Source organism: Mustela nivalis (genome assembly GCF_964662115.1).
Source record: "Mustela nivalis genome assembly, chromosome: 3".
Lineage (NCBI taxonomy): Eukaryota > Metazoa > Chordata > Mammalia > Carnivora > Mustelidae > Mustela > Mustela nivalis.
The window spans coordinates 171,618,713-171,632,625 of NC_139022.1; the positions used below are offsets into that span (position 1 = coordinate 171,618,713).

At 42.0% G+C, this 13,913-nt stretch overlaps 1 protein-coding gene across 1 annotated transcript in view; it reads left to right on the top strand.

Moving 5' to 3' along the window:
• CTNND2 (catenin delta 2) overlaps positions 1-13,913 on the top strand; it is an 816,172-nt gene that overhangs the window by 496,277 nt on the left and 305,982 nt on the right. The window contains exon 6 of the mRNA XM_082723384.1: positions 12,638-12,810. Within this exon, the coding sequence (XP_082579510.1) occupies positions 12,638-12,810 (173 nt within the window). The remainder of the gene's footprint in view (positions 1-12,637; positions 12,811-13,913) is intronic.

Sequence of the window (13,913 nt, forward strand, 5' to 3'; positions counted from 1 at the left end):
GTGAGCCCGTCAGATTCTGAGTCCCCCGTTACGGTGATAACTCGATGGGCTCCTTCCCGGAAACGACATGAGATGGGTCATGTTGAACTGTACCCGACACACGGGCCCTTGAGAGCCAGGCTCTTAGCCCTCTCTCAGAACAGCACTAAACACAGTCTAAAACCCTTGAAAGGGACTGGTCGACCAGTCTCAACCCCCAAGCCCGCAGTGTTGAATTTGCCATGTTTAAAGGCTTTTGTTATTTTTTGTTCCAAGGTCTGATTAAAATAAATGTGAAGCTTAGTAAATCCATCCTCTTGACCCTAAGGCAAGCAGTAACTGCTCTCCTATATTGACTATAGTTCATGTACTTATCCGTGTTTTCTAACACTTTGCATTTTTTAAAAAGTGCTATCCTAAACAGTATGTAAATCATGTGTACAACTTTGCCACCCTGCCACTATTTCGTGGCTGCCGGATGTGTAATTTCAGTTCTAACAAATACATGTCACAGAGTCACTGGGAGAATTTTTATTGCTTTCCTTGGGGGGAAAAATTACTGATAGAAGCTCAGGGCCATTAGGTTCTTACATAATATATAGCTTGACCTGAACTGCCATGGACTAAGCACCTTTTTTAATCCATGCATCTTGGGAGATAGAACCTCAGAGATAGGGTGATATATCTTACCCCAAAATTAACAAAAATATTTGCCAACCAAAATCAGAAATAGAATGGACAATTTGGGAGAAAATGACTTACATGTTTGTAGACAATGTTAATTTGCTTAAATATTGTATTTTGAAATAGTTATTATTTCTCTCTGTAGCATATTGACAAATTAAAATTTCACCATGTTCTCAAAATTCTCAGCATTCAGGAGGAAAAATAAAAAAGAAAAACTTAGGAACTTAATATATTCTGAATGTTATGGTTAAAAAAAAAGGAATGTTGTTCTGAGGTTTCAAATCATAATATATTCAAAAATATCAAGAATCTTGTAGGTTACTGTTCTGAGCAGATAGAATATAAATAGAATAATCATATGTAGTTGGACAGAGGTGAATGTATTATTTACTGTTGATTTACAATCTGTCATTTTTATTTAATTGCTGTGATTACACTTAATTGTTATGTAGTGAGAAAATTGTTGAGGGATCAAGTTACTATGATGCTGGAAGTATGACTCAATATATTCTTATTCAGTAATAATAGTAAAGGTAAGAGCCATCCTTATGAAGTGAATATTTTCATAATTCCTAGTAAGCCAAAGTGGTTTAAGAGTATACGGTTTTTATAATAATTAAAATAATCAAAATGATAAATATATTGAGCTTGTGCTCGCAGTATTGATATGCTCAGGGAAGAGAACTGGTTTCTTTTATTTCCTGTGATGGTGGAAACTAATCCTTAGTTAAACCCAACTTAGAGCTTCTGGGGAGGGGTACAAGGTTACCCATCCCACCTTGGAGTCCGAAGCCCTGGGTTTAAGTCCTGATGCTCCCACCCCCCATTCTACCTGTGGTTGAAGACTTTCATCTGGACTCTGGAGACCCCAATTCTTTCCCTGGAAATGCATTTATTCAAGTGAGTTGAGTTCATCCTTGGATTGCTCATTTCCTGTGAAATCACTTTGGATTTTGAAATGCAAATGAGACAATCCCCTTTCCAGAAGTTTGTCATGGTTCCAAGTCTAAAATTGTCCTTAGATACTATGTGCATCCATTCGTTTCCTCTCCGAATTCACTCACACTAACTTCCTCCACTACCTTTGGTGTTGGAGGGCCCATAGGGAGTCAACAGCAGCAGAAATGGAAGACACGAGCAAAAGTCAAGGGAAAACACCCGGGTGGCACACAGGACGTAGGAATAGCCTCCCAGCAGCTCTAAGTAATTTCCCTTCTGGATACTACCTCTACCTGGATTTCAGCTAACGTTCAATTTCTTTTTCTTTGATTTCCTTCTATCGCAGAGATGTGTAAAAAAATCTCTGGACTCTTCCAGTGTTCTCCTGTGGAAGGAGGGGATTTAAAATTTTATACAGCGTATATAGCGTTCTCAAACGTTTAATTGCCTGTATCTTAAAAAGAATATAGATGAATGCAAGACTATAACTAACTAACTAAATAAATAAATAAAGGCAGGTTATATTTTTTCCAGAGAAGCATATGTGGGAAGTGAAGGGTTAGACAGGCATCAAGTACCAAGTGTTCCTTCTCCATCCCTGAGGCAAGGGAGAACATGAAACAAATTTCTCATTAAAACATCATTCTCTGGGCGCCTGGGTGGCTCAGTCGGTTAAGCATCCAGCTCTTGGTTTCAACTCAGGTCTTGATCTCAGGGTTGAGTTCAAGCTCTGACTTGGGCTCTGTGCTATGCATGGAGCCTACTTAAATAAAACAAAACAACAAAACAAAAACCCCATCATTTCCACCTGTGTTCATAGGGTATCCTGGAATCAAACACAAAGTTTAAAGCCTGATGGAAATTTTTAATTTAAAAAAAAATTGGGTTTTGAAATTGTCAAGGCACCTTAGGTACCCAGAACACGAATATGAGGATCCAACAAAAGCCACTGAAAGTGAGGAAAGTATCAGAACCCGTTTGAGTATGAGAAAACTCGCATGTGTACCTCTTATTCCAAGTAAGTTTAAGCTGACAAATTTATCCGGAAGCCATAAGGAAGAAATGACCACTATAAATGGAAGTGATTAGTAGATCCATTTAAACAAAAGTCAAAAAGTCAAAAAGAGGCAGAGAGGCTGAAAGCTCCCATGAGAAAGTCAGAACCAGCACACTTTTTCTCAGGGGACAGTGGAAGAAGGGGTATCCTGGTAATACCTAGTGGAGACGTCTTGTGGGATTCCCACAGAAGTTCCAGCACTAACACGGGCCATGATCAAACAAGTCACTTCAACTGCAACTGATGTAATCAGCTCTTAATATGCTGGGGTTATATTGTATCACGGCAAGCACAGGTTGGTGTTACAGTCATTCATTTTTAAATGTATGTATTAAATACTTATTCAAAGCACCACAAAGAGTCTCTGCCCTTGTGGCATGTGCATGCTAGGCAGAGAAGGCTGAAATCAAGCAATGTGAACACTACAAGGCCAAGTAAACAATTGCTGTAAGCGATGACAACTCAGTAAGAGGCGGCATAGAATAGGGTTCTCAGTGTTTACTTGGGAATCCTGCGGCGTCCTGAGACCCTTTCAGAGGACCTGCAAAGAGATAAATTTCCACAGTAATACTACGACCGTTACTTGCCTTTCCATGGTCATTATCACACCTGAGAGTAAGAAAGTCTCTTAAGAGCAGAGTCAGTGAAGCTTTCCAGAATCTCCATTTTGGTGATGGCATTATTGCCATCTGTTTTTTAATCTTTTTTTTTTAAATTTTATTTACTTATTTGACAGAGAGAGATCACAAGCAGGCAGAGAGGCAGACAGAGAGAGGGGAGGAGGGAAGCAGGCTCCCTGCTGAGCAGAGAGCCCGATGCGGGGCTCCATCCCAGGACCCTGAGATCATGACCTGAGCTGAAGGCAGAGGCTTAACCCACTGAGCCACCCAGGCACCCCATTGCCATCTGTTTTTTAAACATTTTTCATTTTTAAAGCAGTAAATAGTGTTCTATACCACCCTTATAAATAAAAGCTCTTTGTGCTCCTCAGTGATTTTTAAGAGCATGGAAGTGCTACGTGAGCTCCAGTTTTGAAGAGTATAATCAAAGGGGCCAGGAAGACGTCCGTGTGAATGGACGTCAGGAACAGGGACCTGAAAAAATGCACAGGCAAGCCACGCAGATTTCTAAGAAAAAGTCTGGGATTTGTGGCAAATAAAATGCTGGTTCTTAAAGTCAGTGTATTCCACAAATTACAGTGTTTTCAGGATTTAGCTTTTAAATTCTATTTTCTTCTGAACTGATTTTTCTATTTCTTTTCACAATTATTGATAACAAGAAATATGAATCTACTATCTTTGGACAATTAATTTATGAAGAAATATGAATGATGCTCTTCCTGTCTGTGTTACATTAATTTTTTAAATGGTAAATACTCTGAAGATAAAAGTTTACAAGGAAATAGTTGGAAATTGTAATGAGCTATAAAAAATGCTCTTCTGTGATTATAACATCATGTAAACTCCCATGCATAATAAAATTCTTGAGCTATACATTTTAAACTAAAGTTATACATTTGAAGTTCATTTTGTGATAAATGTCGTTTTGTTCATTTCCCTCTGTTGTATACAGCTGTAAAGAAACTAACTGAGTTATTGCATAGTGTGAATGCAGTAACGACCTTCTATTTATCCATATACAATAGTCAAACTTGAAAAAGCCTACTAATTAAGCCAATAGCCCTGACTGAATCTAAATCAGCTTAAAAATGAAATGAGTACTTCTCTAATCCTGGGACCACTAGAGTTTTAATTTTCACATAAAGCATTACACATGGAAAGCTGGTGACCAGACAAAATTAATATTCTGCAGACAGACTTAGAAATGAAGGCTAGAGACACACCTGCCCATGGAACAGACGCGTCACTCGGAGCTGCCTTGCATAACAAGCCTCTCGAGCTTTTTCCCTCCGTTGATTTTAGGGATAGTGGATGGACTTAACCACTATTTTCAGTGAAATTCTTTGGTGAAACTCCTACTTAAGAGCTGTTAAAGTTACTAATGAAGATTAGAAGAAAATAACCAGTTTAACATCACCAAGCACCTCTTATTCCAAGTAAGTTTAAGCTGACAAATTTATCCGGAAGCCATAAGGAGAAATGGCCTCTATAAATGGAAGTGATTAGTAGTCCCATTTAAGCAAAAGTCAAGAGGTGCCTGGGTGGCTCAGTCATTTATGAAACTGACCCTTTGTTTTGAATCGGGTCCTGATCTCGCGGGTTGTGAGATCAAGCCCTGTATTGGTCTCCCTGCTCAGTGGGGAGTCTGCTTGAAGATTCTCTCCCTCTGCCCATCCCCCCACTTGCTTGCTTACTGTTTCTCAAGTAAATAAATAATTTTTTAAACATAAACAAAAGTCAATATTTTTACTTGTGTAATTAGATATGACTAAGGTGCTTTGAGTTTATTAAAATCAATTTGGTAATCTGACAACTTTTCTCATTGACAACTTTTCTTATTGATTTTGTGATCTGTAAAGCCCATTTGTGTGTGTATATATAATTTCCACCAACTACTTCCTTTATTCTAATGCAATATTTTCTATAAAAAAAAAGATTTTCTTTTTCTGTTTATTTGATGTTGCTCTAAAAATTTACTCTCATTTATTTTTTTTAAGTTTTATTTATTTATTTGACAGAGAGATCACAAGTAGGCAGAGAGGCAGGTGGGGGCGGGGGGTGGGAAGCAGGCTCCCTGCTGAGCAGAGAGCCTGAAGTGGGGCTCGATCCCAGGACCCTGAGATCATGACCTGAGCTGAAGGCAGAGGCTTTAACCCACTGAGCCACCCAGGTGCCCCACAAAAATTTACTATCATTTAAAGCACAGTAATACGTAACCTTCAAATCGTTTTGTTTTTTTTTTTTTCAGACATAGAGCGTGTGCATAATGGTGGGTGGGGCAGAGGGGGAGGGAGAGAATCCCAAGTGGTCTTCATGCCCAGTGTGGAGCCTGACACAGGGCTGGATCTCACGACCTTGAGATCATGACCTGAGCCAAAATCAAGAGTCAGATGCTTAACCGACTGAGCCACCCAGGCACCCCAACCTTCAAATCATTATTTAAATTAAAAAAAAAAAAGATTTTATTTATTTATTTTTTCAGAGTGAAAAGAGAGAGAGTACAGGTATGGGAAGCCGCAGGCAGAGGGAGAGGGAGAGGCAGACTCCCTGCTGAGCAAGGACCCTAACTGGGGGGCTCCATCCCAGGACCCTGGGATCATGACCTGAGCCAAAGGCAGCCACTCGACGGACTGAGCCCCCCACGCGTCCCAACCTTCAAATCATTCTTAACCTTTCGCAGATACTGGTTAGCAAGAGCATGGAAATGAACGCAGACTCTGTCAGTTACAGATGAATTTGAATCTCGTCGGCAGTATTTCTCACGGTCTACATACAGATAAGTTTCTGTATCATTTTGACAGAATTGATTTTACCTAAGAGTAAATGTTTCTAAATTTCCTGCCAAATGCACATCTAAACAGAGCTGCCAGTCTGGGGTCCGGTCCTGGGAGTGTCCCCCAGTTTGGGTGTTTATTATTCCTTTGATAATCCTGAACTAACAGCCTCAACAAAACCTTCATGGAGTCCCTGCTTGAGGCATTGCCTGATTCTAATAGTTTATCTTAGTGCATTCCTCTTAGTAGCACTTTTCTCTTTCATGGTAAAAATGATCCTTTGGAATTAAATCGGTAACTTAACCACCCCTTGGACTCCCGGTCTGATTCTTGCGGCTTCAGCGCCCACTATTGGTGACTTTGGTAGCTACATCTCTGTCCTAAATCGTCGCTTTCACATAATCAAACTTGGATCTTGGAAATTACACAAGACCTAGGAAGATTCGGTTTGTCGGGTGATGTTTGAGCCAGTATGGAAATCAGGCCCTTTCTAGCTATGTAAATCCCCGCCATCTCCTCCAACTCTGTAATGTAAAAAGTAAGCCCATCTTGCTCCAAAACAACAAGGCCACAACCCACACCAGTTTTCCTTCTGGGGAATGTCGCATCGTTGGGAGTTCCTGCTTTCCCACTCTCGTTTGTGAATATTTGCTGGGTTCTGGGACAGGTGCTCAACTAAAGGTGGCCAGAGTTAGCAAGTCCCAGTCAATCATCTTAACGTTAACTTGTAGAAAGAGAAGGCATGTGCCTGATGATGACAAGGGGATCCTGTATGTGGGGTTTTCTGAGGAGCCTCCCAAGCTCCTGGGGCAGTGCTCGCAAGTAGCCAAACAGTGGCGTCACCTGGGCTCTCCTTCACTCCTGCCCACTTAGTCACTAAGTCCCCTTGAACTTTCCTTTTAAGATGTCTCTTAACTGTGTGCCTCTCTCCCCCTTCCTAAAGTAGCTACCAGTTAAGATGTGCTCAGTTACCAAGAGTTTCCTTTCTCCTCGTGCTGTAGGAAGTCCCTGGTCCTAGTCTCTCCCTTATCTGCATAGAGCCCTGCTGCCTTCATTGCAAATGTTTAGAATTCTGCTTGCATCCTATTACCCTCTTTCTGGAGAACCTGTTGCTGTGTAATACTGTACAAATCTCTGATAAGTCACTCAGATTCCTCTGAGTCTGGTCTGTTCAGAGGCTTATAGCAGCATGGTGGGGGTAAGGTGGATTTTCTTGGAGCTCTCAGGCATCAGGGAGGCTGCATGGAGGAGGTGGCATTTAAACGGCTCTTTAAGGATGAGCTTTAAGGTTGAAAGAGAAAGGGATCTCAGGCTGAGGAGACAGAGAGAACATTTGCTTTCTTGTCTCTTGGCTCAGACAACCAGGTTTTGTTCGGGTTTGTTTTTAATTTTAAGCAGGCCATTTTAATGATCTATGTCTCGAATGTCTCATTTATAAAGTGAAAGCTCATGAGGTATTGCAGGAGAATGTTAAGTGATATATGGGACCGAACTGTAATAAGGTTTTCAGGATAAACAAATCCCAATCAAGGTTTTATTATGATCAGACCATGTGGCTATGTAATTAGATAATTAGATACTAATACTAAAAACTGACATTTGTAAAGCAGTTTATAGTTTTCCAAGCGCTTTCACATCCATTATCTCATTAGGTGCTCAAATTTGCCAAGATTAAAATTTGCGGAGGCAGAATGACAGAGTGTGGTTAAGAACACGTGCTCTGATACCAGACACCTGTCTTGCTCGCAGCCCACTGTGTGGTCTCAGTTGGTGCGACCCTCAGTCCCGTTGACATAAAGGGGGATGGTGGCACCTTCTTCCCTGGGCCTTTGTAAAGATGCAGTGAGCTAACAGATATCAGCTCCTCTGGACAGTTCCTAGAACTTAGCAAGTACCCAGGGAAGGTCAGCTGGTATCATGGGCCCTTCTCCGTACTCGTCGTGTCCGTTTCATAAACACAGAGGTCTACTGAGTCCTAGTCCTGGATTCTGTGGCCTACAGAGTGACTGAGCAATGCCATACTGTAGGCTTCTGGCCTTTTCCACGTTATTGCAAGACGCAAAACGTTATTGCAAAACTTCATCCATAGTTGAATGAAGGTTCACTGTTTTCTGGGACCGATATTTCGTTAAAGCAGGCATGGATTAGCAATTCCAGAAGTAGTCTTTTTAAACCTGTGCAAACAGAGTAAGAATGTATCATCATGAAAACTCTCAAATTTCTAGCTCAGTTAGGAAGAAACGATATATTATAGCGTATATATACGCTAATACGATCTGTAAGTGAGTCTGAATTTTTATGTAGAAAATCAGCCTTTCAAGCTTTCTACCTGTTCAGGCTGACCTCTGTCCCACTGATGGTGGACAGCAAGCTTCCCCAGCCAACAACCAGAGTCTCTAAGGAGAGGTTCATTGGAGAAGTACCGCAGCCTGGGACATGATTTCTCCTGTAAACAAATTCGCTTCTCTTTAGGGGAGAATTTTTCAACCTTAAAGTATCGGTCTGTGTCTAGGACTTAATGCTGCTTGGATGGCAAACAGCAGCTACTCCTGGGCTTGGGGATAGAAGATGAGGATTCGAGCCTCATTTTCATTTTTTCCAAGTGTATGACCCTGGCTGACCAACCACTCAGCCTCTCCACGCTTCTCTTTGCATTTCTGAGAAATCGTGAAAATGACTCAAGGAGAATTTTTTTTTTTTTACAAGTTGCTCTGTGGTTTCTAGTCAATTGATGATGTTGGAGACACTGAGATATTATGGAGATACTGACATTACACAAAAGAGACATGGCCGCAGGTATCTTCCTGGGGTCCCTGGCTTGTTTTCTGCCCCTGGACTCTGTCATGCCCTTCGACGTTCTCCTCTCTGTCCAGCTGGAACTATTGTGTCTTGATCAGATCAAGGACACGTACTGTCTTAAATTTTCTCTGTTTATCGGACAATTGTTTCGTCTCTTCTTCCTGGTGCCCTTGGACTGAGTCCTATCGAGCAGAACCCTGGGCTCAGCTTTGAGGACTGTCCCATAATGGGGAGGGGCCAGAATGAGCAGAGATCACAGGCAGCGCCCGGAGGCGCACTCACACCAGAGGGTAACTTGCTTTCGGTGCCGTGGTAGAACGTGGTGATCCACTGCTGCTCACAGTTCAGGTTTCTTCTGGAACAATTAATTACACCAAAGGCAACATTCAGTTTCCCTACACGGAATCTGAAAGCCCAGGCTCTTCTCTCCGCAACTTAAAAAACCCTCTTCCACCACCCTCGTCCCCCAGGAGATACGCTTCGTCTCCTCACGACTGTGGTCTGATATTACCTCTGGCCCAAGCCTCTAGCCAAGACTTGATGGAAAGTCAAAAGTTCCAGAGAGGGGGGAAAAAAAAAACCCATAATTTAAAGCCCAAGACTGTAAGTGCTTTCGAAACCTCTGGAAAATTTGTATTTTCTACCTCAATGCACAGTAATGTTAATAAAGGTCATCAAGAGTTAGTTATATGTAAATTTGACTTCCATTATAAAGTAATTAAGGATTATCCTATAATTTTAACCTTTTTTATATTCTCACATAGCTTTGCTCTCTAAAATTGGAATGAATAAATGCTGCTCATCTGAAACCCTAGTGAGCAATGGAAATCATTCGAAAAGGCACACACTGTTTCGGCTGTTGTCCTGACGGTTTCGCCCTTGCCGGGTGACATGTCAGTGCTGTAATATTATGATACATCGCTCATTGTTGCAATTACCTGTGTCAGACTGCATCTAGGTCTCATGCTTGAGATGTGTGAACGAAGTAATGAGATAGAGAATCTCGGCTTGTTTTCATTGAGTACGGATCAAATACACGACTGAGTCTGTAAAAGATGAGCCGACCTGATTATTTCATGGTGTATGTTTCAGGAGCACATAAATCGCCTTTTTAATTGAAATGCCCTTGAAAGGGACTTTAAATTGCCACCTTAAGGTCCTGCATGGAAAGCATTTGCAGGTTTCGTGATAATTTTATGAATCTAGTTGGAATTTACAAAATTGTTGGACTTGCTAACTACAGAGGCTAGAAAGTTCATCAGAGCAAAGACATAGAGTCTTCTTAAAAGACAAATAACCAGGACTCACGGTTCTCTTGCTTTATAGATTATGTCCCATTACTGGGGCGCCTGGGTGGCTCAGTTGGTTAAGCATCTGCCTTCTGCTCAGGTCATGATCCTGGGGCCCTGGGATGGAGTCCTACATCAGGCTCTCTGCTCATCGGGGAGCCTGCTTCTCCCTCTCTGCCCCTCCTCACTGCTTCTGTAGGCACATGCTCTCGCTCTTTCTTTTGTTCTCTTTCAAATAAATAAATAAATAATTTATATTACTTATACATAATACATTATCCATAATATATAATTATATAATATGTTGATTATTAATTATTAATATTTATTTATCAAAGTAAATGTTTTCTTAAAATATTATGTCCAACTATTTAGAAGAAGCCAAAGATTTTGCTTTATTCGATTTCATTTTACTGACATTTCCAAAGTTCTGTGCACTGTTGAATCGGTTTGAACTTTCACCACCCTGGAGATGTGCTGTCACAGGGGAGGGGGCATGGCCAGGGAACGCCATTACCTCGGAGGAGAAAGAAGCAGCCAAAGGAAGTCTCAGTGGGAAGCTGCCCATTGTCAGGTAGAGTGGTGACCCGTGACTTTAAAGGGCCTTGGCTCTTTCAGGAGAGCCCACTCGCCTGCACCGGGCTGTGATCTTCAGGAGGGTAGCGACCAAGGGGAAGGTCTTTGGCCACAGTTTGTTCCTGGTTCCCCAGTACCTCCCTCTTCTTCCTCCTCCTTGCAGTGTCCCCCTCTGGCCCTGCCCACGTCCCCCCGGCTCCTCTTCCTCACACAGGCTCTCCTCTCTCTCAGCCTGGTCCTCGCCTGGGTCTCTTGACTCTGTCTCTGCACCTCGAAGTTTCCCCAGCAGCAGTGGGGACAATATGTTCTGGCAACCACAATGGAACTTTGACTGCACTCCTCATAATGACCTAATGGTGATTAGGCCTATAATACTATCAGTATGGATTCAATGATTTTTTGCAGGCTATTGCAAACTTCACCATCTGTTATATACTGTTTGCTTCGGACTCTATTTTCTAAATTACACGAAAAAGGATTGCAATTGTACTTTTGTTATGCTCTTCATGATGAAACTGGGACTGGATGGGAACATTTTTATATCTTTGCTTGAGTTTTTTCCAGATTTCAAAATACCCGGTCTTACCTGTATTGGTTAATTGGCTTATTATTCAGTATCTAATGGTGAGAATGTATGTTTGCGTTGTTCAGAAGCCTCACCAGGGAATTAGAGGGAAGGTGGGGGAAGTTCTTAAATGGCCATGGCTACAGGAACTGATGCTTTTTAAGGAAGACGCCTTATTTTAATATAAAAAAGGAAAGGCCTATTGCATGTTGAGTCTGTGGTCTCATTGGAAAGAAAGCCATGTTATAGTCTTGAGAAGAAAGACGTAAGGAACTTGAAATTTGCCCACATTGATTAGAAATGATACTATGGTCTAATGATATCTGGTTCCCAGCCAACAAGGGAAATTAAGGATGGGCTAATGATTATACAATAGTCTATGTGTATATAATTATGCTCTTTCAAAAAAGAAGCGGCCTCACTCTGGTTAAGAGAGCACGAGAAACTTGGGTTGCCGAGTCCTTCCTGCCCAACTCCCTGTACTCGCCCCAGACCCCTCTCCAGCCACACAAGGGGATATAGCAAGTGCAGACACGCTTCCTCCTTCTCTGAACTCCCATAGTGAGTAGGAAATGAGATTAAAGAAATTTGCTTAAAAAGACAATGGGCAAACTTTTGTGAGGATCCCATCTAAACAGAATGCAAGAAGATACAACACAGCCTCTTAAACAACATAATTAAATAGTACGGCCAGGCACTGGATCTCATTTCTCCGTCACTCACATTAACAGCACCAGCTTTAACACTGTATCTTCTCATTGTTCTCCTACTGTGCACTGCTGTGATGGCAAAGATAACCAGCCGTCAGATATCATGTGAAATCAGGGTGAATTCTCCATTGTTTGAAGACCTATTAATATTTTAAACACTGTGTACCCTTCAGGCACTGAGGTATTACATCACTATACAATACAATCTGCCACCGGTGGGAAGGTTTCGCATGTTTTAGCATCCTGATAATTAAGTAGGAGATATAATTATATTAATACAATTAATGTGAACCAAAAGATATACTTTGGAATTATTTCAAATGTTTCTGATACTGTGTAATCCAGAAATAACTACTGGGATTAACCAATTTGTCTCAAAAGAAATGTCTCTATGTAGGTCAGGATGAGATCATTTGGGGGAAAAAAAAAATCTACTCTTTTTGAGAACTTTTAAACCGCCAAAAAAAATCTCATTTAAGAGCCGGAGTCAAATTATATGGTCATTTTAGTTCTCAGAATTCAAAGCATAGATGGCTGGAATCGTGTGCGTGTGATAATTCTAGGCTACTCTCAATAAATAATACATGTCATTTCTGCTTCACTGAGGCTGTCACTTACTGCTCTAAATGACTTTCAATGCAGGGCCCAGCCTGCTCTCCCAGAGTGCACTTCAGCTCAATTCCAAACCTGAAGGGTCCTTCCAGTATCCGGCCAGCTACCATAGCAACCAGACCCTGGCCCTGAGTGAGACAGCCCCTTCGCAGCTCCCCGCCCGCAGCACGCAAGCCCGAGGTGCGGGCCAGACCTTCAGCCAGGTACGTGTGGGGATGGGGGTGTCCGTGGGCTCCGAGGGAGCCGGTGGGGGAGCAGGGGCTGCTGCGAGCCGGCGGAGGTTCCCTCCTGCCTTTCTTAGGCATGCCCCGGAACTTGGAACTTAGGAGAGATGCCTTCAGGGCTGTGAGTGAAGGAAATGAATAATAAAATAAGCTGATCGAGTAACACTGAATTGTAGATCTTTTCTCGAGGAGTTTCTGTGAATCGCTCGTGCTGCACCACCTTGTACCTACGGATCTCCGTGAATGTGTGTCTGGTTACTGTTTCTGTGTCTCTGCGTGGCTTAACGACGACGTGCATTATGAGTTTGTGAGGGCACCGGGAACAAAGTTTTTTCTCCTGGAAAAATAAAATAAAATAATAAGCATGACATAATTTGGGGGGCCTCGTCGCATCAAAGACCATGGTATTAATGGCTAATCAAGTATGCAGAACTCTTCTGAAGATAACTGATAGGGGTTTAGAAGTTGTTACCCTTTGCCGAGTGGGATTTTGAAATGTTCCTGGCATTGTGCCCTTACTCCTGTGGTTTCGGAACACAGATTTATCAGGTGCCGTTGAGATCAGATCTTGGTGAAAAGAAGTAGCTACGAACCCGAATTTTTTTTTCAAGAAAGATGTAAATGTTGTTTGCATGCTAATTTGGGCACGCAGGCTGTATTGGATCGACCCACCAGAATTAATATATTGATCGGCGGGCTATGTTGTTTTTTCAGCTATTTTAAATTTACTTTAATCTCTGCATTTTTGCTCCTGGGATGAAGAACCCACAACCCTGAAAGTATCCCTTCCAGCTAATGAGCTGCATTTCATACTTTCTGCATTAATGCATAATCCCTCTCCCGGGAACCCTGCCCCAGCCTCTCTCCCCATCCGGGCTCCTAGAACAACCAGACCCACCCGTCTCTGTCACCAGTTTATTGTGACTAGGCATCCAAGAATCTTTCCAACTAAACTAAAAGCTACTTGAGGGAAGGGCTGTTTTGATCCTTTATCAGCAGCCCCTGGCCCTCTCCATGGCCCCTAAGAAATGTCTGCAGACAGGTAGGCGGTAAGATGAGCTAGGAATGGCATAGCTCACTCA